The sequence below is a fragment of the Cebidichthys violaceus genome, unplaced genomic scaffold (assembly GCF_023349555.1).
Source record: "Cebidichthys violaceus isolate CVI_PGR_0920_01 unplaced genomic scaffold, fCebVio1.0.p SCAF_23, whole genome shotgun sequence".
Lineage (NCBI taxonomy): Eukaryota > Metazoa > Chordata > Actinopteri > Perciformes > Stichaeidae > Cebidichthys > Cebidichthys violaceus.
In genome coordinates, this window is record NW_027176406.1 from 9,758,045 (window position 1) to 9,782,158 (window position 24,114).

The following is a 24,114-nucleotide window of genomic DNA, read 5'->3' on the forward strand; positions in this document are numbered from 1 at the left end:
TCTCTGGGCTCCGAGTGCGTTTGTGTCTCTGAGCTCACATACAAGTATTGAAAGTATTCAATGTATACATTCATCCTCGCACACAGTTGACGGGGTTCAGAATGCGGCAGCTGTTGTAAAACGCACGGTGCGTGTATGACATGCTCTGTTTTTTTGGTTGATTTGTTGGCTAATCATGAGCAGCTGCATGACGTCTTGTTGTGCTTCAACAGGATGTGATCCCATGTGTACAGACAGACGCACACGTTCATCCAGTTAAGTACGCTGCTCGTCTTAGTTTGCTGTCCCATGCCTTGACATGTTGGATTACACATCGCATGTAGCATTCTGCTAAATCTGCTGTTTACATTGTCATGAATGGTAAGCTGGCAGCATTAGAAAGGCATTGCCTTGCTTACACATGTGAATGTGTGAGTGGTGCCAACATAATCCGTTCACTTTCCATGCTCCCACGCCCTCTCAACACTGACACTGACCGCTGTGTGATCTCGGGAAGTAATCTGAAGTAATTCCCTGCTGTTTTACTGATCCAAAAAGAATGGTGTTAAGCTCCTTTTTAGAAGATACTTGCTAATATACATCTGTTGAAATTTAATTTAACAACTGCCGATTGCTAAACTGCTATATGAAGAGGTGAGTTGATCCAGGGAAGCATGATGGGGAAGTTGAGCAAGGCACCTTGATGAAATGTGCTCTATTTAAAACCAAAAAAACAACTTTTTTGTGACGGGAATAAGAATGTTTCTGCATATGAAGTGTGAATGGTTGATTGGAAGTGTCTGCTGTGTTTTCTAACAAACAGCAGTGTCTGTTTGTTATTCATTATTGGCTCTGAACTCCGTCACTCTTTAGAGGAACTTTTTGATTTATAATTATAGTTATAATTAAAGCTGAGTCAGCAACAGTTTTTAATGATGACTCATTATCTTTTGATGTGCTGGGTCTTGTGCTGGCCTGCTGACTGCTATTCTGGTTTCACCACATTTAAACGGTATTCACACAAACATAAAGGCCTTTTGATGGGCCTGCCTGGGACTTAGCTAGAAACGAGGACTTGGGTATGTCACAAGGGATGGGAATGACTTGCTGGTAAATCGTTGATCTGGGTGTGTGTGTGTTTTGCATGAAGCATCCAAAAACAGACCTGATTTCCTGATTTTGCGTATCTAGCTTGTGTTCATCCAGTTTCCTTTGAACTTAAAATAAAAACACTGACATCAGTCTGGCTGTTAACCATAGTTTAATAAACAAATTCTAACACTACAGAAATAATACAAAACCATAAACGAAATGCACTCCTGTTTTTTTTTTTTTTGTAAAACTAATGAATTATCAGTGAAAGCTGTCCTTAACAGACTAGAGAACCTTAAACTTATCTCTATAATTTTTTTTTTTTTTTTGGACAGAGCAATTTTCATTCTGTTCATCTCCATCAGATACAGGATGAACACTTTTCTTTATTCCACAACTGTCCTTTTGTAAATAGAGCTACACATTTCAAATTATCAACGTTTATGGTGAAACACTTGCTGTAGTGAGAAATGTAAACTTTGAGACATCTGCTGTAAATACAAATTACAAAAACAAACAGTGACATGGAGTTTAAAGTCTGCAGGGTTTCAGTTCAAGCAAACACCAGACCCTCTTCTTCTTTAACATATGAACATCTCTTGGTGAGGAAGATAAAAACTGAGTTTAGTCTGAAATAACTGAATAATCTCAGCCCTTCAACACAGAGGGGTGACTTTTGGCCTTTCATCACAAGCATGTCATATTGAGCCTATATAGTGTTAACTGAACTTTTACAAAATAAGCTAATATAGTACACAATAAAATACAAAAAATATTGACGTCAAAGAAAATGTACAACACAAGAGAACTATGCAATAAGGTGTCATACCTGCCTGATTCTTATTGGCTTTGTTGTCCTCATCTCTTTTGAGACGCACTCCCATCACACCTTGGATTTGACAATCCAAAATATAATACATGCGACAATAAAGATGGATAAAAGAATCCAAGTACAATAATTACAATTATTTTGTCTGTTTGTACTTTTTCTTTGATCACAATATACAACAGTCCAAGCATATATCTTCATCTTAACTGAACCCCATTTACAAAAAAGATAATATAGTACACAATAAAATCAAACGTGTGGAGGCAAAACAAAGAAATACCTGGTCATTTTTTTTTTTTTTTTGGCTTCGTGGTCCTAATCGTCCTCAAAAAGCTATACTGTCACACCTTGGTTTAGACAATATCTATTGTTCTCCCTTATTTCTTATCTAAATCCCTGATTTTGTATGAGAACAAATGTGACAAAAACAATCAAAACAAATGCAAAAATAATGCACTTCACCAAAGCATCACACCATCCATTATTTTGCCGGTTGGAGGAGTACCTTTCCTGGATCACAATATACAACAGCAGTCCAAGGCCAGCAAGGTTAGCAGCCCATGTGTTTCTGATGTGCCTTAACTGGAAATCATCAGTGTTGCTTCCGAAGTTGTTTCTGAGTTGCAACAGTTGCTGTTGGTTTTGTCCCACAGAAAACTGTCTGATCTGTCTCAAGAGGTTAGTAGTGATCCTGTAGGTATGATCTGGATCATATTCCCCTTCACGGTCAATATGCTGTGTGATATAAACTTGGTCTATTCTCTGCAAAGCTCTACCTCCTGTGTTCTGCTCCCTGACACGAATTATGATCCTGTCCCTGTTTCTTCCCTCATACTCTGTTGTTGGGGGACGGACAACATAATGAGGAAGTGGCATTGTTCCTTGATTGAGACTGCCAATAGTGTAGTACCGGTATACATTTCCCCGAGGCAGTGGGTCCAACAGCCCCTCAAAGTTACCATAATAATGTGAGCCATAATCTCTACTGTTCGGGTCAAAAGTCAGGCTTATGTCACCGTACATGCCAATGTTAACTGCGTTGGCAAACCAGTAGAGCAGCACAAGACTGTGTTTGGGCACAGATTGACCAAAGTTGATTTTCTTTAAATCGTCGATTGAATCAAGCTCTCTCTGTAGAGCCGACACAGAGGTCAGGACAAGGAACAGAGCTACACAGCAGATCATGACTCTTCCTGACATCTTCATCATCCTGTAGAGATATTTAAAAAGTTATTTTTCATATTATTCATACATACTGTACATTCTTAATCTATACTATATCTTTTTAATTAGAGATGCATCAAATTACTATTTCATGAATTTTAAGTCTATTTGTTATCATTCTCATGAATGGCTCACTCTAACACCTAATGGATAGGATGACAATTAAAAGTCTGTAGTTACAGTAACATAGCTTGAGGTTAATTCTTCACCAATCGTGGGGATAGTGCCACAGTAAATATTTAAAAGTTCAGAAAAAAGGGAACGCTCACCTTAGTCTGTCTGCTGCCGTCAGGTTTCTGATCTCTGTGTTTGTGTGACAGCCTGTGCAACTCCTTTTTAGGTTTTGTTTCCCTGAAAATTAAACAAGCGTTGCAAAGTAGGTTTCATAAAATAGCTTTTTGAAAATTCAAGAAAAGAAAAGTAGTTCTCCCTTTCAGTGTTTTGGCATTTACCAGTCTGTAGAAATAAAAAAAGATGATTATTTTTATTCACAACTTTTAGAGGAATTATTCTGTAAAGTCTGTCTGTGAGTCATCAGGGTTTATTTTTTTTCTTTAGGAAATCATCCTGTGCATGTCCCGTTCGACAGTGAGACTACAGAGGGACAAACTATGAGATTTGTAGTACTTCCTGGCTTATTATTAGCAGCATTCACTTATTACAGATCATTTAAATGCTCAGTACACGCGTTTCATGTCTGCACATTTTAAGTGTTTTGCTGCTCTTTTTCTTGATTCAAATTGTCATAGTAGCGTTGTTGTAATTTACATTGGAGGTCACTGCAATAAATGAACACATCAGAATGAATAATTTTTCAAAACCATTTAAGATGATAAGATTTAAGTGCATGGTCAAGTGTGTGTCTTTCATTTATTGAAATGAATGAAACAAGTTATTTTTCCTTGTGAGAATAACCTTTTTTTATATATATATATATATATATATATATATATATATATATATATATATATATATATGTATATGTATATATATATGTATATATATATGTATATATATATATATATATGTATATGTATATATATATGTATATATATATATGTATATGTATATATATATGTATATATATATGTATATATATATGTATATATATATATATGTATATATATATATATATGTATATATATGTATGTATATATGTATGTATATATGTATATATGTATATGTATATATATATATATATATATATATATATATATATATATATATATATGTATGTATATATGTATATATATATATATATATGTATATATGTATATGTATATATATATATATATGTATATATGTATATATATATATATATATATATATGTATATATATATATGTATATATATGTATATATATATATATATGTATATATATATATATATGTATATATATATATATATATATATATATATATATATGTATATATATATGTGTATATATATATATGTGTATGTATATATATATATATGAATATATGAATTTTTTGTGTTTTTATGCATTTAGTTGATAGTACAGCCAAAGATACACTAAAGAGAGGTGACAACATGCAGCGAAGGGATGTGTGTCAGATTTAAACTTATGCCACTGCTCAGGTCTGCTCTACCAGGTGAGCTAACAAGGTGTGAGAGCTTCTTGATTGAGATTACCAACAGTGTGGTACTGCTATCTGACATTTCCCAGAGGCAGTGGATCCAACAGCCTCTCAAAGTTACCATAATAATGTGAGCCATAATCTCCTCTGTTTAGCTCAGCTGAATATCTCACACTAAGGCTTAACCAACGGATAGGATGACAATTTTTCCAAGTGTCTCAAAACAAGAGTCAGACGGCCATCTGAACATTGAAACAGGTTTTGCTTATCATTCCTCCTGCTTATACTGACCAGTAAGAGGTAGACCAGTATGAAGAAGGACTACACATCCCTCATTTTATACAAAATAAATTAATTTCAGATAAACTTACAAAGTTGAAACTTCAGCAGCGTTGGTTAATCAAATCAAGTATTTTCCAAAGTTAGTCTATATACCAAATTCCCTTTCGAGAACGCTCCCAAAGAAGAACTAAATTAAATGCTTCTCCAGTCATGTTGAATAGTGCCAGAGTAAATACTAAAAACAAAACATGATCATAGAATAAAGAGGGCTCACCTGTGTTTGTTTGCTACCGTTAGTTTTCTGATCCCTGTGTTTGTGTGAGAGCCTGTTCAACTCTTTTTAGGTTACTGTTTCCCTGTAAATGAAACTGACTAAACCAGAGGTTTTCAACAGGGGGTCTGCGACCCCTAGGGGGTCCACGGAGGTACTGCAGGGGGTCTGCAAAGTTTTTGGTTGATGAGACAATTTTTTCTTTTTTTTCTTTTTTTTTCTTCTTTTTTTTCACAAATGTAAATGTCTTTACATAAACATTAACATGAATCCAACGAATGGATAAATGGAGGCAGAAGATGTTATCTTTCAGTCAGAAATGCACACATTCAGTGACACAGGAGCTCTCTAGCTGGGCATTGGTTCACTCCCAGCGCGAGACTCGCCTGGACCTGTCCCTCCAAGCCTCCTGCACACAAAGAGAAGGACCCGCCCCTATCACGCCTTAAGTATCAAACACGTACTTAAGATCATTAAAGATTATATTACTCTGGTTGCTTAGTTACAAAAAATACGACAATCTACCTCTAGTTTACATCGGTGCATGCCCAGTGTACGTGAAGAGTCATGTGATATTCGTTTTCAGGCGTGTTAGTCTGGACGGAGATCATTTCGAAAACAATGGCTGAAACGCCATGTGGACGGAGATCGTTTTCGTTTGAAAACTCAGTTTCCAAATGAAAACGTAGTAGTGTGGACATGGCCTAAGAACCCAGACACAAGGACGCACGCTGCAATATTATTTGAAAAGAAGATACCGTTGTAAAAATAGATTTTTTTTTTTTATTTTTTTTAATTTATTTTTTATTATTATTCAAAAACGACATTTACTTCACCCACGAATCCTTATGCAATCATTTTTGCAAGATATTCCTGACTAAAACACTGCAGCTCCTATCCACAACAGCCAACTACTGAGGCCAGTATATCATTATTAAGTGTATGGACATTGTTATGAGCGAAAATGGATCGTTTTGTAACTCGACCAAAAAACATGAATCTGTCCATTATTTTAATGGTTCAGTATTGAACTCAAGATAACAGGTATGTTTATGCATGGCAGTGGCACTAATAGGCCATCACTCATTTTTCGTTTCCACATTTATGTTTAAAATAAAAACAGAAATTTGAATAGCTTGTATGCATGATTATCATGCAATTGACAGACTGTCGATTGGTATCAGTTGACAAGGTGTGTTTATAAATGGCAGTGGCACGGCCACCCTACTCACTGTACCTTGCACATGTTTAAAATAAAAACATGAATATATGAACCTGTGTATTATTTGAATAGCTTAGTATTGAATGCACAATAACAAGGTATGTTTATACATGACACTAGGCCCAGTTTAATACAAAACACAATTTTATACGATGGATGGATGGATGGATGGATGGAGCAGGGACCCCCAACTATATCTATCAGTTTGGGGGTCCTTGGCCTGAAAAACGTTGAAGACCCCTGGACTAAACAAACCTTGCTGGTGGTAACAAGTCTCTCAAAGGTACCATAATAATGTGAGCCATAATGTTCTCTGTTTATGTCAAAGGTCAGCGATATGATATTGTTATTGTCGATGTCCACTGTGTTGGCAAACCAGCGGAGAAGCAAAAGACTGTTTGGGCACAGATTGACCAAAGTTCATTTTTTTTTTTTTTATATTTTAAAAACATACTGTACATTCTCATCCATACATGTATTTGTAACTAGAGATGCATTTAGTGATTATTTTAATGAATATGGATTTGATAATCGCTCATTCTAACATGTAACAAATAGGATGACAATTAAATGTGTGAAAACAATGAAGACAGGCGGCCATATGAACATTGAAACGGGTTTTGTTTGTTATCATTCCTCCGGCTCTTACCGACCAGTAAGAGGTAGACCAGTATGAGGAAGTTATACACATTCCTCATTCTGTGCAAAAAACATTTTGTAAGCTGAAATTAATGGGACATCAGCAGCCTGAGTTAATCAAAACAAGTGAATATCTTATTATTATTATTATTATTATTATTATTATTATTATTATTATTCTCACAACTGACACAAAGGACAAAGTGGGATATTAACTGGAATATCATGGGCGTAGTCATGAACATTCTGCATTAGTCATATACTCTAAAGCTGCATGCATACATATCTATATGCAACCCCACCTAAACTGATTTCCACTGCTACCCTGCTTATAATTTACTAACCTGATTTTGCCATTGTTTATATTTTGGACTTATTCCTTTTTTTACTTTATTGTTATCTTAGGCTTTAATATTTACACTCCTTCCAATTTGTATTGCAACTGCTGTACAGCAATTTCCTTTGCAATATATAAAGTTGTATCTCATTTTAGCATCCCTTTATACCATAACAATATTATAGTACACAATGCAATCAAGCATATGGTGGCAATACAACAGAACCGCTGCCGGGTGTTGGTCTGGGGAGGTGAGTTGTTGTCAACATGTGATACTCTGTTCCTAATCGTCCTGCTGGCATTTTGGTCCTCATAGTCATTGAAATCCACAACAACGTCAGCTTGGTTTCGAAAACCTCTAGGAACGTTGGTCTCTCTTGCCGCAGTATCATCCCAATGACTTCTTCTGTTTTTTGGTCTGTTGTTGGGACGGTGGCAGGACTTTTCTTGGATCACAATAAACAACAGAAGTCCAAGACAAGCAAGGTCACCCCATGTGTTTCTGATGTGGGAAACATCAGCGTTGCTTCCGAAGTTGTTTCTGAGTTGCAACAGTTGCTGTTGGTTTTGTCCAACAAAAAACTGTCTGATCTGTCTCAAGAGGTTAGTAGTGATCCTGTAGGTATGATCTGGATCATACGGTGTCCCCAGATTTTCAGAAGTGTCATAATGCTGTGTGATATAAACTTGGTCTATTCTCTGCAAAGCTCTACGTCCTGTGTTCTGCTCCCTGACACGAATTATGATCCTGTCCCTGTTTCTTCCCACATACTCTGTTGTTTGGGGACTGACAACATAATGAGGAAGTGGCATGGATGTTTCTTGATTGAGATTGCCAATAGTGTAGTACTGGTATACATTTCCCCAAGGCAAGTCATCCAACAGCCCCTCAGAGTTGTGATAATAATGTGAGCAATAATCTTCTCTGTTAGGGTCAAAGGTCAGCCATATGACGTTATTGTCGTCAATATCCACTGTGTTGGCAAACCAGTAGAGCAGCACAAGACTGTGTTTGGGCACCGATTCACCAAAGTTAATGTTCTTCAAAGCATTGATTGAACGAAGCTTTTGTACAGCCGACACAGAAGTCAGGACAAGGAACAGAGCTACACAGCAGATCATGACTCTTCCTGACATCTTCATCATCCTGTAGAGAGATTTAAAAAGTTATTTCTCCCATTATTCATCCATACTGTACATTTTTAATCATCTATACTATATATCATAGAGAGATGCATCAAATTACTATTTCACTAATTTTAAATCTATTTCATATTTGTTATCATTCTCATGAATGGCTCACTCTAACACCTAATGGATAGGATGACAATTAAAAGTCTGTAGTTACAGTAACATAGCTTGAGGTTAATTCTTCACCAATCGTGGGGATAGTGCCACAGTAAATATTTAAAAGTTCAGAAAAAAGGGAACGCTCACCTTAGTCTGTCTGCTGCCGTCAGGTTTCTGATCTCTGTGTTTGTGTGACAGCCTGTGTAACTCCTTTTTAGGTTTTGTTTCCCTGAAAATGAACCTGTAAGAACAAGCATTGCAAAGTAGGTTTCATAAAACGGCTTTTTGAAAAGCAAAAAACTTCCTTCTGTATTCAAGAAAAGAAAAGTAGTTCTCCCTTTCAGTGTTTTGGCATTTACCAGTCTGTAGGAATACAAAAAGATGATTATTTTTATTCACAGTTTTTAGAGGAATTATTCTGTAAAGTCTGTCGAGTCATCAGGGAATTTTTTTTCTTTTCTTTTTTTTTTTTTTTTTCTTTTTTAGGAAATCATCCTGTGCATGTCCCGTTCGACAGTGAGACTACAGAGGGACAAACTATGAGATTTGTAGTACTTCCTGGCTTATTATTAGCAGCATTCACTTATTACAGATCATTTAAATGCTCAGTACACGCGTTTCATGTCTGCACATTTTAAGTGTTTTGCTGCTCTTTTTCTTGATTCAAATTGTCATAGTAGCGTTGTTGTAATTTACATTGGAGGTCACTGCAATAAATGAACACATCAGAATGAATAATTTTTCAAAACCATTTAAGATGATAAGATTTAAGCGCATGGTCAAGTGTGTGTCTTTCATTCTTTATTGAAATGAATGAAACAAGTTATTTTTCCTTTTTTTTATATATGAATAATTTTTTGGGGTGTTTTTATGCATTTCGTTGATAGTACAGCCGAAGATACACTAAAGAGAGGTGACAACATGCAGCGAAGGGATGTGTGTCAGATTTAAACTTATGCCACTGCTCAGGTCTGCTCTACCAGGTGAGCTAACAAGGTGTGAGAGCTTCTTGATTGAGATTACCAACAGTGTGGTACTGCTATCTGACATTTCCCAGAGGCAGTGGGTCCAACAGCCTCTCAAAGTTACCATAATAATGTGAGCCATAATCTCCTCTGTTTATGTCAAAGGTCAGCGATATGATATTGTTATTGTCGATGTCCACTGTGTTGGCAAACCAGCGGAGAAGCACAAGAATGTGTTTGGCCAATCTGTGCCCAAAGTTGATTTTCTTCAAATCGTTGATTGAATCAATCTTTGTCTGTAGAGCCGACACAGAGGTCAGGACAAGGAAGAGAGCGACACAGCAGATCATGACTCTTCCTCTTCATCGTCCTGTAGAGATATCAAAAAAAGTATTGCTTACATTAATCATCCATACATTACATTTTCAATCTATACCATATCATTTTTATATATAGATATTTAAAAAGTTATTTCTCCCAATTTTCATCCATACTGTACATTCTCATCCATACATGTATTTGTAACTAGAGATGCATCTAGTGATTATTTTATTGAATATGGATTTGATAATCGCTCATTCTAACATTTAACAAATAGGATGACAATTACATATGTCTGAAAACAATAAAGCCAGGCAGCCATATGAACATTGAAACAGGTTTTGTTTGTTATCATTCCTCCGGCTCTTACCGACCAGTAAGAGGTAGACCAGTGTGAGGAAGTTATACACATTCCTCATTCTGTGCAAAAAACATTTTGTAAGCTGAAATGAATGGGACATCAGCAGCCTGAGTTAATCAAAACAAGTGAATGTCTTCCAAAGTTAGTCCATTTAGTTTGTGTTTCAGTATTCAGCATTTCCTTGTTGAGCTGTGGTGGAGGGATATTAGTATAAAGAGGAAAGAGCACTCACAAAGTAGAATTGAGTTGAATGCTTCACCAGTCATGTGGGATAAAAATGTAAAACAAAACTAACGGCCATAAAATAAAGAAGGCTCACAGTCAGTTTGTCTGCTGCTGTTAGTTTTCTGATCTGTTTGTGTGAGAGCCTGTTCAACTCCTGTTACATTACTGGTTTCCTACAAATGAAACTGGGGAATCGAGCGTTGCTTCTGGTTACAGGAAGTTTCATATTACAGCTGATTTGGATCTTCTGTATTCAAGAAAAGAAAAAGTAGTACTCCTTTGATTTCGTTGTTTGCTATTACCAGTCAACATGGCTGTAGAAATGCAAGAAGTAGACTGTTTTTATTCAGTTTTTAGAGGATTGATTGTGATGTTGTGGTCACAAGGACCTTTTTATGCTGATTTATCCAATATGTTCCCATCCACAAAGGCTGTTTTCTTCCTCTATTAAGAGTTGTCATACAAATTCTGGTGCACAATAATTAAAACTCTTTTTAGACCCTCTTTTCAAGACATTTAAGATTACTACATCACAATATTCCAGTTCAACATGTATGTAGTAAAGAACAAAGTTGTACCACTGCTATTTTGTTCTTCAAAACTGATGCCAGCAGATATCAATGGTATGCAGAAAGTTATCTGTCTCTGGTGTGATTGTCTGTAGAACGAGGAATAGTTAAAGTTGTCGTCATGATTCTGCACATCTAACTTGCGTTTCATCCATTTTCCTTGAATTTAAAATAAAAACACTGACATCAGTCTGATTGTTAATTATAGTGTAATAAACACTGTATCAACACTACAGAAAGTATACACAAGCTGTCCTGAACAGACCATAAAGCCTTTTATTTGTTTTATTTATCAGTGTAATACAGTCGCTTCATCACCGTCAGACACAGAATGAATCATGAGTAAGTTAGATTAGACATGCTGGAGCATGACTTTGTTGACTGATTTAAGCTTGGAGCTTAATGACCATGCCAGAGCAGTAATTTATAATGTACAATAAAAGACATTTCACTCGGATCAAATACTTTTGAGATAACAAATATATTGGATATTTACAATGCACATATACGGTAATCTTAGCAGTCACATAAATAATAATAATTATCATTATTATTATTATTATTATTATTATTATTCTCACAACTGACACAAAGGACAAAGTGGGATATTAACTGGAATATCATGGGCGTAGTCATGAACATTCTGCATTAGTCATATACTCTAAAGCTGCATGCATACATATCTATATGCAACCCCACCTAAACTGATTTCCACTGCTACCCTGCTTATAATTTACTAACCTGATTTTGCCATTGTTTATATTTTGGACTTATTCCTTTTTTTACTTTATTGTTATCTTAGGCTTTAATATTTACATTCTTTCCAATTTGTATTGCAACTGCTGCACAGCAATTTCCTTTGCAATATAAAAAGTTTTATCTCATTTTAGCATCCCTTTATACCATAACACCATTATAATACACAATGCAGTTATGCATATGGTGGCAATACAACAAATGCAGCAACAGATGCAACAACAGATCCGCCGCTGGGTGTTCTGGTTAGGTGAGTTGTTGTCAATGTGTGATACTCTGTTCCTAATCGTCCTGCTGGCATTTTGGTCCTCATAGTCATTGAAATCCACAACAACATCATCTTGGTTTCGAAAACCTCTAGGAACGTTGGTCTCTCTTGCCGCAGTATCATCCCAATGACTTCTTCTGTTTTTTGGTCTGTTGTTGGGACGGTGGCAGGACTTTTCTTGGATCACAATAAACAACAGAAGTCCAAGACAAGCAAGGTCACCCCATGTGTTTCTGATGTGGGAAACATCAGCGTTGCTTCCGAAGTTGTTTCTGAGTTGCAACAGTTGCTGTTGGTTTTGTCCAACAAAAAACTGTCTGATCTGTCTCAAGAGGTTAGTAGTGATCCTGTAGGTATGATCTGGATCATACGGTGTCCCCAGATTTTCAGAAGTGTCATAATGCTGTGTGATATAAACTTGGTCTATTCTCTGCAAATCTTGCCCTCCTGTGTTCTGCTCCCTGACACGAATTATGATCCTGTCCCTGTTTCTTCCCACATACTCTGTTGTTGGGGGACGGACAACATAATGAGGAAGTTGCATGGATGTTTGTTGATTGAGATTGCCAATAGTGTAGTACTGGTATACATTTCCCTGAGGCAGTGGGTCCAACAGCCTCTCATAGTTACCATAATAATGTGAGCCATAATCTCTTCCGTTAGGGTCAAAGGTCAGTGATATGATATTGTTATTGTCGATGTCTACTGTGTTGGCAAACCAGTAGAGCAGCACAAGACTGTGTTTGGGCACCGATTCACCAAAGTTGATTTTCTTTAAATCGTTGATTGAATCAAACTCTCTCTGTAGAGCCGACACAGAGGTCAGGACAAGGAACAGAGCTACGCAGCAGATCATGACTCTTCCTGACATCTTCATCATCCTGTAGAGATATTTAAAAAGTTATTGCTTACAATAATCATCCATACATTACATTCTCAATCTATACTATGTCATTTTAACTAGAGATGCATCACATTTTTATTTTCCTGATTTGATCAGTCAGATGTGAACATTGAAACAGGTTTTGTTTGTTGTTGTCTCGTACTGACCAGTAAGAATCAGGTTACTATTACGAAGGAATACATTGTCCTCATTCTGTGCAACAATGTATTTGTAAGATTATCTGATGTTGGTGAGGCTTCTTGTTGCAATAGAAAGCGTTTCCTTGTTGAGTTGTGGTGGAGCGATGGTAACGCAAAGAGGAGAAAACACTCACAAAAAACACTTATGGTGTGGAATATTGCCACGGCAAATACTAATTAAACAGAACTAGCGATCAGAAAATAAGAGCACTCACCCGAGTAAGTCTGCTGCTGTCGGGTATCTGATCTCTGTGCTTGTGTGATAGAAGGCGTAACTCCTCCTATGTTACCGCTTCGCTGTAAATGAAACTCGCGGTTTTTAGAGGAACGATTGTGTGAAGTCATTCTGTGAGTCAGCTGGTGATTTTATGAGCAGGGTTATAACAGGAAGTAGCTTGTGCAGGTATAGGCTTGACAGTAAGTGTGTCCTTTGGACTGCATGGTGAGGCTGCCTGGGTTATTATTGGCCAGTATTCACTTGTCACGGATCAATTTCAAGTTGCAGTACATGCACATTTCATACGCTGATTTTGTATGTTTTCTATTTTCTTTACTCAAACTTTCATTGTAGTGTTTTAAATTACGTTGAAGGTCACTGTTCAATATCTTGTAGTAACCTTGAATGTTTCAAGTTAAGTGTCCTAACTTGTATCTGTGTCACAACCCTTGATCACCAAACATGAGGCATCATTGCCTGGAAGTGGAATGAAGTAGTCGGGTGTATACTTGTCAGATTTTTATTGTTTGTACTATTTTGTGTCATCTGCCTCAAAAATTTGGTAAATTTGGCATGTTGCCTTTTTTGGACAGTACACAGTACAATTTGCCAGAGATTGTGGGTTAAGAATCAAGGATGACCTGCAACAAAACCTCCCCATCTGGATTCAAACCAATGATGCGGTGGTTTTAGGGCAAGAAAATACGATTTATAAAAAAAAAAAAAAAAAAAGCGCCAATACTGATAAGGGGTGAGACTTTCATCCTTTTTTTTTAATTCTAGTGCAAAATGGTTGAACTTTTTTTGACCCTGTTTTCAAGACATTTGATATTTCATCATCATAAAATGTCTCTAACAAACCCCTCTATCTCTTTTTCTTTCTTTTCTCGCTGGATTGATGTCACCTGTGGAATACATTAGATTTTTTTATTAGTACAACTCAACTGCTCACAACTAACTCAAGTTAATACTCCTGGACCATCAAATGGGAGGGTCTCCACATACGCAATGTACCTGGAAGGCCACACACACACACACACACACACACACACACACACACACACACACACACACACACACACACACACACACACACACACACACACACACACACACACACAAACCAAGGCCGGAGCACCTTATCGTTACCTTTTAAACTTTATTATTTGCAACTGTTGCACTGAAAAGTTTTACCTTCTCTTATACATAAAAAGTAAAATATATAAAACACAATATGATTGTGAGACATATGACAATACAACAGAACTTCCTCATGGTCTGGGCTACTGAGCCAATGCCTGATTCTCTATTTCCAGTCGTCCTGTTGGCTTCGTGGTCCTCATCGACGTTCACTAGAACATAATCTTGGTTGCGGAAATTTCTAGAAACGTTGCTCTCGGAAACATCATCGTCCCAATGTTTTTGTCTTTTATCATGTTTGTTGTTGCGTTGGTTGGAGGAGTACCTTTCCTGGATCACAATAAACAACAGCAGTCCAAGGCCAGCAAGGTTAGCAGCCCATGTGTTTCTGATGTGCCTTAACTGGAAATCATCAGCGTTGCTTCTGAAGTTGTTTCTGAGTTGCAACAGTTGCTGTTGGTTTTGTCCCACAGAAAACTCTCTGATCTGTCTCAAGAGGTTAGTAGTGATCCTGTAGGTATGATCTGGATCATACGGTGTCCCCAGATTTTCAGAAGTGTCATAATGCTGTGTGATATAAACTTGGTCTATTCTCTGCAAAGCTCTACGTCCTGTGTTCTGCTCCCTGACACGAATTATGATCCTGTCCCTGTTTCTTCCCACATACTCTGTTTGGGGACGGACAACATAATGAGGAAGTTGCATGGATGTTTCTTGATAGAGATTGCCAATAGTGTAGTACTGGTATAAATTTCCCCAAGGCAAGTCATCCAACAGCCCCTCAGAGTTGTGATAATAATGTGAGCCATAATCTTCTCTGTTAGGGTCAAAGGTCAGCCATATGACATTATTGTCGTCGATGTCTACTGTGTTGGCAAACCAGTAGAGCAGCACAAGACTGTGTTTGGGCACCGATTCACCAAAGTTGATTTTCTTCAAAGCATTGATTGAACGAAGCTTTTGTACAGCCGACACAGAAGTCAGGACAAGGAACAGAGCTACACAGCAGATCATGACTCTTCCTGACATCTTCATTATCCTGTAGAGATATTTAAAAAGTTATTTCTCCCATTATTTATCCATACTGTACATTATCAACCTCAATGTATTTGTAGCCAGGGATTCATCTACTTGCTATTTTCATGATTTGATTAATCTATCATTTAATTTAATTTGTAGGCCAGAATGAGGAAGTAATACACCTTCCTCATTTTATGCAAAACATACTTGTAGGTTTATCCGAAATTAATTTGAGACTAATTTGAGACTTCAAGTATTTTCCAAAGTTAGTCTATATACCAAATTCCCTTTCGAGAACGCTCCCAAAGAAGAACTGAGTTAAATGCTTCTCCAGTCATGTTGAATAGTGCCAGAGTAAATACTAAAAACAAAATATGATCATAGAATAAAGAGGGCTCACCTGCGTTTGTCTGCTACCGTTAGTTTTCTGATCCCTGTGTTTGTGTGAGAGCCTGTTCAACTCTTTTTAGGTTACTGTTTCCCTGTAAATGAAACTGAAATCAAGTGTTGCTTGTGGTTACAGGAATTGCATAATACAGCTGTTTTGGATTTGGATCTCCTGTATTCAAAGATATAATACTAATTAAACAAAACTATTAATCAGAAAATATGAGTGTTCACCTACATTTGTTTGTCAGGTATCTGATCTGTGTTTTTGTGAGAGTAGGCTTCGCTGTAAATGAAACTGACTAAACGAACCTTGCTGGTGGTAACAAGAAGTCTAATAACAGTTTGATTACTTCCTTTTCCTTTATTGTATTAAAATAAAAACACTTGCATCATTGTGATTGTTAATTATAGTTTAATAAACACAAAACCATAGATGAAATAAACCTGTTATTTTTAAGCTAAAACAGTATCACTCACAGCTGTCGTTAACACACCATAGAGCCTTTCACCGATCTGTTTCATTTATCCATCAGAACAATTTACATTCTCTGTATCTGCATTAGTTATAAAAATCAAAGAATCAGAGGAAGAAGAATTAAGAAGCTTAATGACCAGAGCAGTGCATTATAATATACAATAATGGACATTTTGCTCGGTTCAAATTTCTTTTCAATAATTTAGACGTTTTGCTTTTATTAACGGACTGCAATTTAGTAGACAGAGCTTTGAAGGTCCACATGTCCTTAAGATTCTGAGACCATCACAGCAGTTTGAGATGGGTGATTTAAGGAATTTGGCATTTCATCACCAGCATTATATACAAAGCATATACAGTTGTGGTCAAAAGTTTACATACACTTGTAAAGAACATAATGTCATGGCTCTCTTGAGTTTCCAGTTATTTCTACAACTCTGATTTTTCTCTGATAGAGTGATTGGAACAGATACTTGTTTGTCACAAAAAACATTCATGAAGTTTGGTTCTTTCATGACTTTATTATGGGTTAACAGAAAAAGTGACAAAATCTGCTGGGTCAAAAATATACATACAGCAACATGAATTAGCAATTTTGGTGACTTAGAAAGTTGTGTCAATGAAATGAGCTTCATAGCATGGCCTCTTAACTTCTTGTGAGTGATTATGAGTGACTACAGCTGGTGACTTCTCTGAGGCCATTTAAATAGGGCTCATTGGATACAAAGGGCCACAAATGCTACAATGGGAAAGTCAAAGGAGCTCAGCATGGATCTGAAAAAGCGAATCATTGACTTGAACAAGTCAGGAAAGTCACTTGGAGCCATTTCAAAGCAGCTGCAGGTCCAAAGAGCAACAGTGCAAACAATTGTTTGTAAGTATAAAGTGCATGGCACTGTTTTGTCACTGCCACGATCAGGAAGAAAACGCAAGCTATCACCTGCTGCTAGAAATAACTGGAAACTCAAGAGAGCATGACATTATGTTCTTTACAAGTGTATGTAAACTTTTGACCACAACTGTACCTCCATCTTAACTGAACCCCATTTACAAAGAAAATGATATAGTAAACAATAAAATCAAACACGTGGAGGAAAAACAAAGAAATACCCCTGGCCATTATTCAGGAGCACTGAGGTGTCAGAACTTACATTTTTTTCAATTGATTGATGAATCTTGCTGACTTCGTGGTCCTAATCGTCCTCAAAAAGCTATACTGTCACACCTTGGTTTAGACAATATCTATTGTTCTCCCTTATTTATTGTCCTCTAAATCCTCAATGATTTAAGAAAATATATGAATAAACAAATTAAAACAAATGCAAAAATAATACACTTCACCAAAGCATCATCCCATCCATTATTTTGTACGTTTGCATGTCTGTAGTAGTTTTGCGGTGTGACGTTGTTTGCTGGTCTGTAGTTATTTTGTGATCTGTTGTTTTGCTGGTTGGAGGAGTACCTTTCCTGGATCACAATAAACAGCAGAAGTCCAAGGCCAGCAAGTCCACCCCATGTGTTTCTGATGTGGGAAACATCAGCGTTGCTTCTGAAGTGGTTTCTGAGTTGCAACAGTTGCTGTTGGTTTTGTGCAACAGAAAACTCTCTGATCTGTCTCAAGAGGTTAGTAGTGATCCTGTAGGTATGATCTGGATCATATTCTGTCCCTAGACCTTCATAAGTGTCATAATGCTGTGTGATATAAACTTGGTCTATTCTCTGCGGAACATGCCATCCTGTGATCGGCTCCCTGACACAAATTATGATCCTGTCCCTGTTTCTTCCCTCATACTCTGTTGTTGGGGGACGGACAACATAAGTAGGAAGTGACATGGATGTTCCTTGATTGAGATTGCCAATAGTGTAGTACTGGTATACATTTCCCCGAGGCAGTGGGTCCAACAGCCCCTCAAAGTTACCATAATGATGTGAGCCATAATCTCTACTTTCCGGGTCAAAGGTCAGGCATATGTCGTCGTCCTCATCGATGTCCACTGTGTTGGCAAACCAGTAGAGCAGCACAAGACTGTGTTTGGGCACAGATTGACCAAAGTTGATTTTCTTCAAATCGTTGATTGAATCAAGCTCTCTCTGTAGAGCCGACACAGAGGTCAGGACAAGGAACAGAGCTACACAGCAGATCATGACTCTTCCTGACATCTTCATCCTGGAGAGATATTTAAAAAGTTATTTCTGCCATTATTCATCCATACTGTACATTATCAACCTCAATGTATTTGTAGCTAGATATTCATCTAATGGCTATTTTCATGATTTGATTAATGTATAATTTATTTTTTCTTGAATATCTCACACTAAGGCCTAACCAACGGATAGGATGACAATTTCTCAAGTATGTGTCACAACAATAGTCAGACGGCCATCTGAACATTGAAACAGGTTTTGCTTGTTATCATTCCTCCTGCTCATACTGGACAGTAAGAGGTAGACCAGTATGAGGAAGGACTACACCTTCCTCATTTTATGCAAAATATATTTGTAAGTTTATCTGAAATTAATTTGAGACTTCAGCAGCGTGAGTTAATCAAATCAAGTATTTTCCAAAGTTAGTCTATATACCAAATTCCCTTTCGAGAACGCTCATAAAGAAGAACTGAGTTAAATGCTTCTCCAGTCATGTTGAATAGTGCCAGAGTAAATACTAAAAACAAAACATGATCATAGAATAAAGAGGGCTCACCTGCGTTTGTTTGCTACCGTTAGTTTTCTGATCCCTGTGTTTGTTTGAGAGCCTGTTCAACTCTTTTTAGGTTACCGTTTCCTGTCATTGAAACTGTGAAATCAAGTGTTGCTTATGGTTACAGGAAGTTGCATAATACAGCTGTTTTGGATTCAAGGATATAATACTAATTAAACAAAACTATTAATCAGAAAATATGAGTGTTCACCTACATTTGTTTGTCAAGTATCTGATCTGTGTTTTTGTGAGAGTAGGCTTCGCTGTAAATGAAACTGACTAAACGAACCTTGCTGGTGGTAACAAGAAGTCTAATAACAGTTTGATTACTTCCTTTTCCTTTATTGTATTAAAATAAAAACACTTGCATCATTGTGATTGTTAATTATAGTTTAATAAACACAAAACCATAGATGAAATAAACCCCAGTTTTTTTTAAGCTAAAACATTATCAATCACAGCTGTCGTTAACACACCATAGAGCCTTTCACCGATCTGTTTCATTTATCCATCAGAACAATTTACATTCTCTGTATCTGTATTAGTTATAAAAATCAAAGAATCAGCTGGGAGTCATTACTATTAGATTATACATGCTGGAGCACGACAGTGTTGCCTGAATGAATCCTGAAGCTTAATGACCAGAGCAGTGCATTATAATGTACAATGAAAGACATTTTGCTCGGTTCAAATTCTTTTCAATAATTTAGACTTTTTGCTTTCATTAACGGACTGCAATTTAGTAGACAGAGCTATGAAGGTCCAAATGTCCTTAAGATTGAAGTTTGAGATGGGTGATTGAAGGAATTTGGCATTTCATCACCAGCATTATATACAAAGCATATACCTCCATCTTAAAAGAACCCCATTTACAAAAAAGATAATATAGTAAACAATAAAATCAGACACGTGGAGGCAAAATAAAGCATACAGCAGAACAACCCCTGGCATTATTCAGGAGTACTGAGGTGTCGTAACTGCCTGATTTTTTTTTTTTTTTTTTTTTTGTCATTGATTGATGAATCTTGCTGACTTCGTGGTCCTAATCATCCTCAAAAAGCTATACTGTCACACCTTGGTTTAGACAATATTTATTGTTCTCCCTTATTTTTTGTCATCTAAATCCTCAATGATTTAAGAAAATATATGAAGAAACAAATAAAAACCAATACCAAAGGTATGCAGATCATTAAAGCTTCATCCTGCCCGTTATTTTGTATGTTTCCTGGTCTGTAGTTGTTTTGTGGTCCGTAGGTTTGTGTTGTGTAGTTGTTTTCCGTTTGGCAGTTGTTTTCCGTTTGGCAGTTGTTTTCCGTTTGGCAGTTGTTTTCCGTTTGGCAGTTGTTTTCCGTTTGGTAGTTGTTTTCCGTTTGGCAGTTGTTTTCCATTTGATAGTTGTTTTCCGTTTGGCAATTGTTTTCCGTTTGGTAGTTGTTTTCCGTTTGGCAATTGTTTTTCGTTTGGTAGTTGTTTTCCATTTGATAGTTGTTTTCCGTTTGGCAGTTGTTTTCCGTTTGGTAGTTGTTTTCCGTTTGGTAGTTGTTTTCCGTTTGGCAGTTTTCCGTTTGGTAGTTGTTTTCCGTTTGGGAATTGTTTTCCGTTTGATAGTTGTTTTCCGTTTGGCAGTTTTCCGTTTGGTAGTTGTTTTCCGTTTGGGAATTGTTTTCCGTTTGGCAGTTGTTTTCTGGGTAAAAGGAGTACCTTTCCTGGATCACAATAAACAGCAGTCCAAGGCCAGCAAGTCCACCCCATGTGTTTCTGATGTGGGAAACATCAGCGTTGCTTCTGAAGTTGTTTCTGAGTTGCAACAGTTGCTGTTGGTTTTGTCCAACAGAAAACTCTCTGATCTGTCTCAATAGGTTAGTAGTGATCCTGTAGGTATGATCTGGATCATATTCCCCCTGATGTTCAATATGCTGTGTGATATAAACTTGGTCTATATTCTGCTGAGCTTGCCATCCTATGTTCGGCTCCCTGATGCGAATTATGATCCTGTCCCTGTTTCTTCCCACATACTCTGTTGTTTGGGGACTGACAACATAATGAGGAAGTTGCATGGATGTTTCTTGATGGAGATTGCCAATAGTGTAGTACTTGTATCTATTTCCCCAAGGCAAGTCATCCAACAGCCCCTCATAGTTACCATAATGATGTGAGCCATAAGCTCTACTTTCTGGGTCAAAAGTCAGGCTCATGTCGTCGTCCTCATCGATGTCTACTGTGTTGGCAAACCAGTAGAGCAGCACAAGACTGTGTTTGGGCACAGATTGACCAAAGTCGATTTCCTTTAAATCGTTGATTGAATCAAGCTCTCTCTCTGCCGACACAGACGTCAGGACAAGGAACAGAGCTACGCAGCAGATCATGACTCTTCCTGACATCTTCATCATCCTGTAGAGATATTTAAAACGTTGTTGCTTCCATTAATTCGAACCGAACAATACGTTTGAATAATACTGTTGCATTTATGCAAAAGCTTAAATTGTGCCACTGCGCTCAACATGGTAACTCACCCGACATAACAGACAATGTGCTGTCTGACACTGCCACCACGGAAGAAGAACATTCTACTGGCTGTACGAACATGCTTAATGTTATTGAGCCCTGTGACACTCCTCCTTCACGAGCCCATTTCTCCAGACCATAATTCCTGCTTTGTAAAAGAAAACAAAACCCCAAACAGAGAATCAAATGTCTGAAGCTCCTAGTTGTTTTCCTCTGACAACAGACGGCCAGATGTCACGGACTACACAAAGCTACCTGACTGTAACAACACATTACTTCACTACTGAATGGGAGATGATGAGCCATGTTATTCAGACACGCCCCCTTGAGTCTCACCAGCGAGGATTTGGCATTTCTGCTTTTTTGCTTTATTGAAAACGCTGCCGTGTTGAATCGAACTGAGAATTTTTTGAACCGTTACACTCCTAGTAAGTTCACATTGAGATGTCTTTCTTCAAACAATAGTCTAGTGGCCATATGAACGTTGAAACAGGTTTTGCTTATCGCCCTTTTTCCTGCTAAGCAGAAAGAGTTAAAGTATTAGAAGGAATCCATAGTCCTCGTTCTGTGCAAAAATGTATTTTATCTGAAGATTTGACTTAAATGCTTCACCAGTCATGTCGATTAGTCCTACAATAAATACTGAAAACAAAACTAGTAATAAGAAAATGATGGAGCTCACCTGTGTTGATCTGCTGCCGTCGGGTATCTGATCTCTGCGTCGGCGTTACTAGGTAATTAAACTAGGTAATTAAACTAGGTAATTAAACTAGGTAATTAAACTGGCTAAACAAGTATTCCTTGGGGTTACAAGAAGTGTAGCCATAGTTCGATTACTTCCTTGTTTAATTTTTTTTTTTAATATATATATTTGTATGTATACTATCATCAGATGTTTGTTGCTTATAGCATTTCATGGCAATATCTGCTTCAAAAATGTGGTGAATTTGGCATTCTGTCTTCCATTGTGTTCCAGCAATTGTTGGTTGAGAGACGAGGATGACCAACCAGTTTTTTTTAATTGATTTAATTACATATTTTTCAATCAAATCATCTTTCATCTAATTTGTAGAGCAGTTGCATTGAAATCTCTTTGAAATGCCATTTTTGTTGGCAAAATATATGCAGTAAAACAATGTTGGACCAATACTACATTAACTATATACTACACTGTATACATTTCTCTCCTGAGATGGTCTGTAGAAGGAGGAATAGTTAAACTTGACTGTTCACTGCTGCATCTCTACCAGCAGCCAGCAGGAGATGCTGTCACACAGGTAGTTGTGGTCTCTCACACCTGGAAGGTATCAAGCCTTGAGCTTGTGAAAGCTTTGTGGCAGTGCTGCATTTAAAGGCCCTTATAGTTTGCATTTTGAAACGTACCAAACAGCGGATCAGCTGTCTTGCTCTGTTTGTATACATGCAGCACAGTCCGTTGTGAGGCTGCTGAAGCCGTTTGTTTTTAGTTTTCTATAAATCTTTTTTTTTTTCTCAGAAAAGTGGATTCATGAACATCCATAAACACAGTGACACACAGAGATGTGTATTCACAGAGACACACTGAAGTTTCTCTTGATATCCTGTGTGGAGGCTTTGGTATTCCCTGTGGGAAAGAAAGTCCAAATACACACAAAGGAAACATTTAGTTCCTCTGTGGTCGCCACCCACATCTTTCACATGGGCAGCACATGAGCATCATACACGCAATGCAGTACTAACAACGCTCTCAACATGTACGGTGCTGCCAGAGATGCTGATAATTTGGTAAACGTTATAGTTTGTTGTAGAGAAATTGAGCAAACTTGCATTGCACAAGATATCTCCCTGTGTTCCCGTTGATACGATTGTATTTCGCTCTTAAAAGTTCCCACATATTATACTCTTCACTCTTCACACTCCACTGATGCATTTAATGTAATGCAGCCGGTGATTCATGCTACTTGGATCCATCAAGTTGTTATGAAAGTCGTTGGACAGCTGCAGGGAACATTGTCGAGGGTCAGCCAGGCAGCCCTTTACTCCGCCTCCCTCCACCTCCCAATACATGACACCATCTTGGCTCAGCGCTCCCTGCCATTGACCTTCTGTCACTCCCATCGTCCGTCTCCTCAAAATATAGATCATTTGATCCGAGATGGCCGTGTCGCCAAACATGGCAGCTACTTTTAAATGAAGCAGCCAAGCTATGTCGGATCAAACGCATTATGTCACTATCACTATGCATGCATGCAGGGTTCACTCAGGAGTCAGCGACTTTAAGAAGAATCTTCGACGGGAGGGAGTGGAAATCTTTTTCTTTTTTTTAATTTTTTTTTTAACCTCTTGTCATATTGTTTTCACCTATTAATAACGTCTGTG

At 37.4% G+C, this 24,114-nt stretch overlaps 4 protein-coding genes across 6 annotated transcripts in view; 1 reads left to right on the plus strand and 3 right to left on the minus strand.

Annotated features, from left to right (window-relative positions):
• Positions 1-24,114, plus strand: part of septin9a (septin 9a) — a 76,986-nt gene that overhangs the window by 33,037 nt on the left and 19,835 nt on the right. The gene's annotated exons all lie outside the window — the stretch shown is intronic.
• Positions 6,097-19,298, minus strand: LOC137878364 (uncharacterized). The gene is made up of 3 exons (XM_068718652.1): positions 19,255-19,298; positions 8,911-8,992; positions 6,097-8,620 (listed from the first exon to the last, which is right to left on the minus strand). The coding sequence occupies exon 3, from the start codon at positions 8,617-8,619 to the stop codon at positions 7,621-7,623; it is 999 nt and encodes a 332-aa protein (XP_068574753.1). The 5' UTR covers position 8,620; positions 8,911-8,992; positions 19,255-19,298; the 3' UTR covers positions 6,097-7,620.
• Positions 11,458-13,701, minus strand: LOC137878363 (uncharacterized). Its single transcript, XM_068718651.1, has 2 exons — positions 13,527-13,701; positions 11,458-13,109 (listed from the first exon to the last, which is right to left on the minus strand). Exon 2 carries the CDS (start codon positions 13,106-13,108, stop codon positions 12,086-12,088), a length of 1,023 nt encoding a protein of 340 aa, XP_068574752.1. The 5' UTR covers position 13,109; positions 13,527-13,701; the 3' UTR covers positions 11,458-12,085.
• On the minus strand, positions 14,574-16,165 carry LOC137878366 (uncharacterized). The gene is made up of 2 exons (XM_068718653.1): positions 16,089-16,165; positions 14,574-15,707 (listed from the first exon to the last, which is right to left on the minus strand). The coding sequence occupies exon 2, from the start codon at positions 15,701-15,703 to the stop codon at positions 14,729-14,731; it is 975 nt and encodes a 324-aa protein (XP_068574754.1). The 5' UTR covers positions 15,704-15,707; positions 16,089-16,165; the 3' UTR covers positions 14,574-14,728.

Excerpts from the sequence above, each read along its gene's own strand:
- LOC137878364 (XM_068718652.1), bottom strand. The coding sequence starts at position 8,619 with ATGATGAAGATGTCAGGAAGAGTCATGATCTGCTGTGTAGCTCTGTTC.
- LOC137878363 (XM_068718651.1), bottom strand. The coding sequence starts at position 13,108 with ATGATGAAGATGTCAGGAAGAGTCATGATCTGCTGCGTAGCTCTGTTC.
- LOC137878366 (XM_068718653.1), bottom strand. The coding sequence starts at position 15,703 with ATGAAGATGTCAGGAAGAGTCATGATCTGCTGTGTAGCTCTGTTCCTT.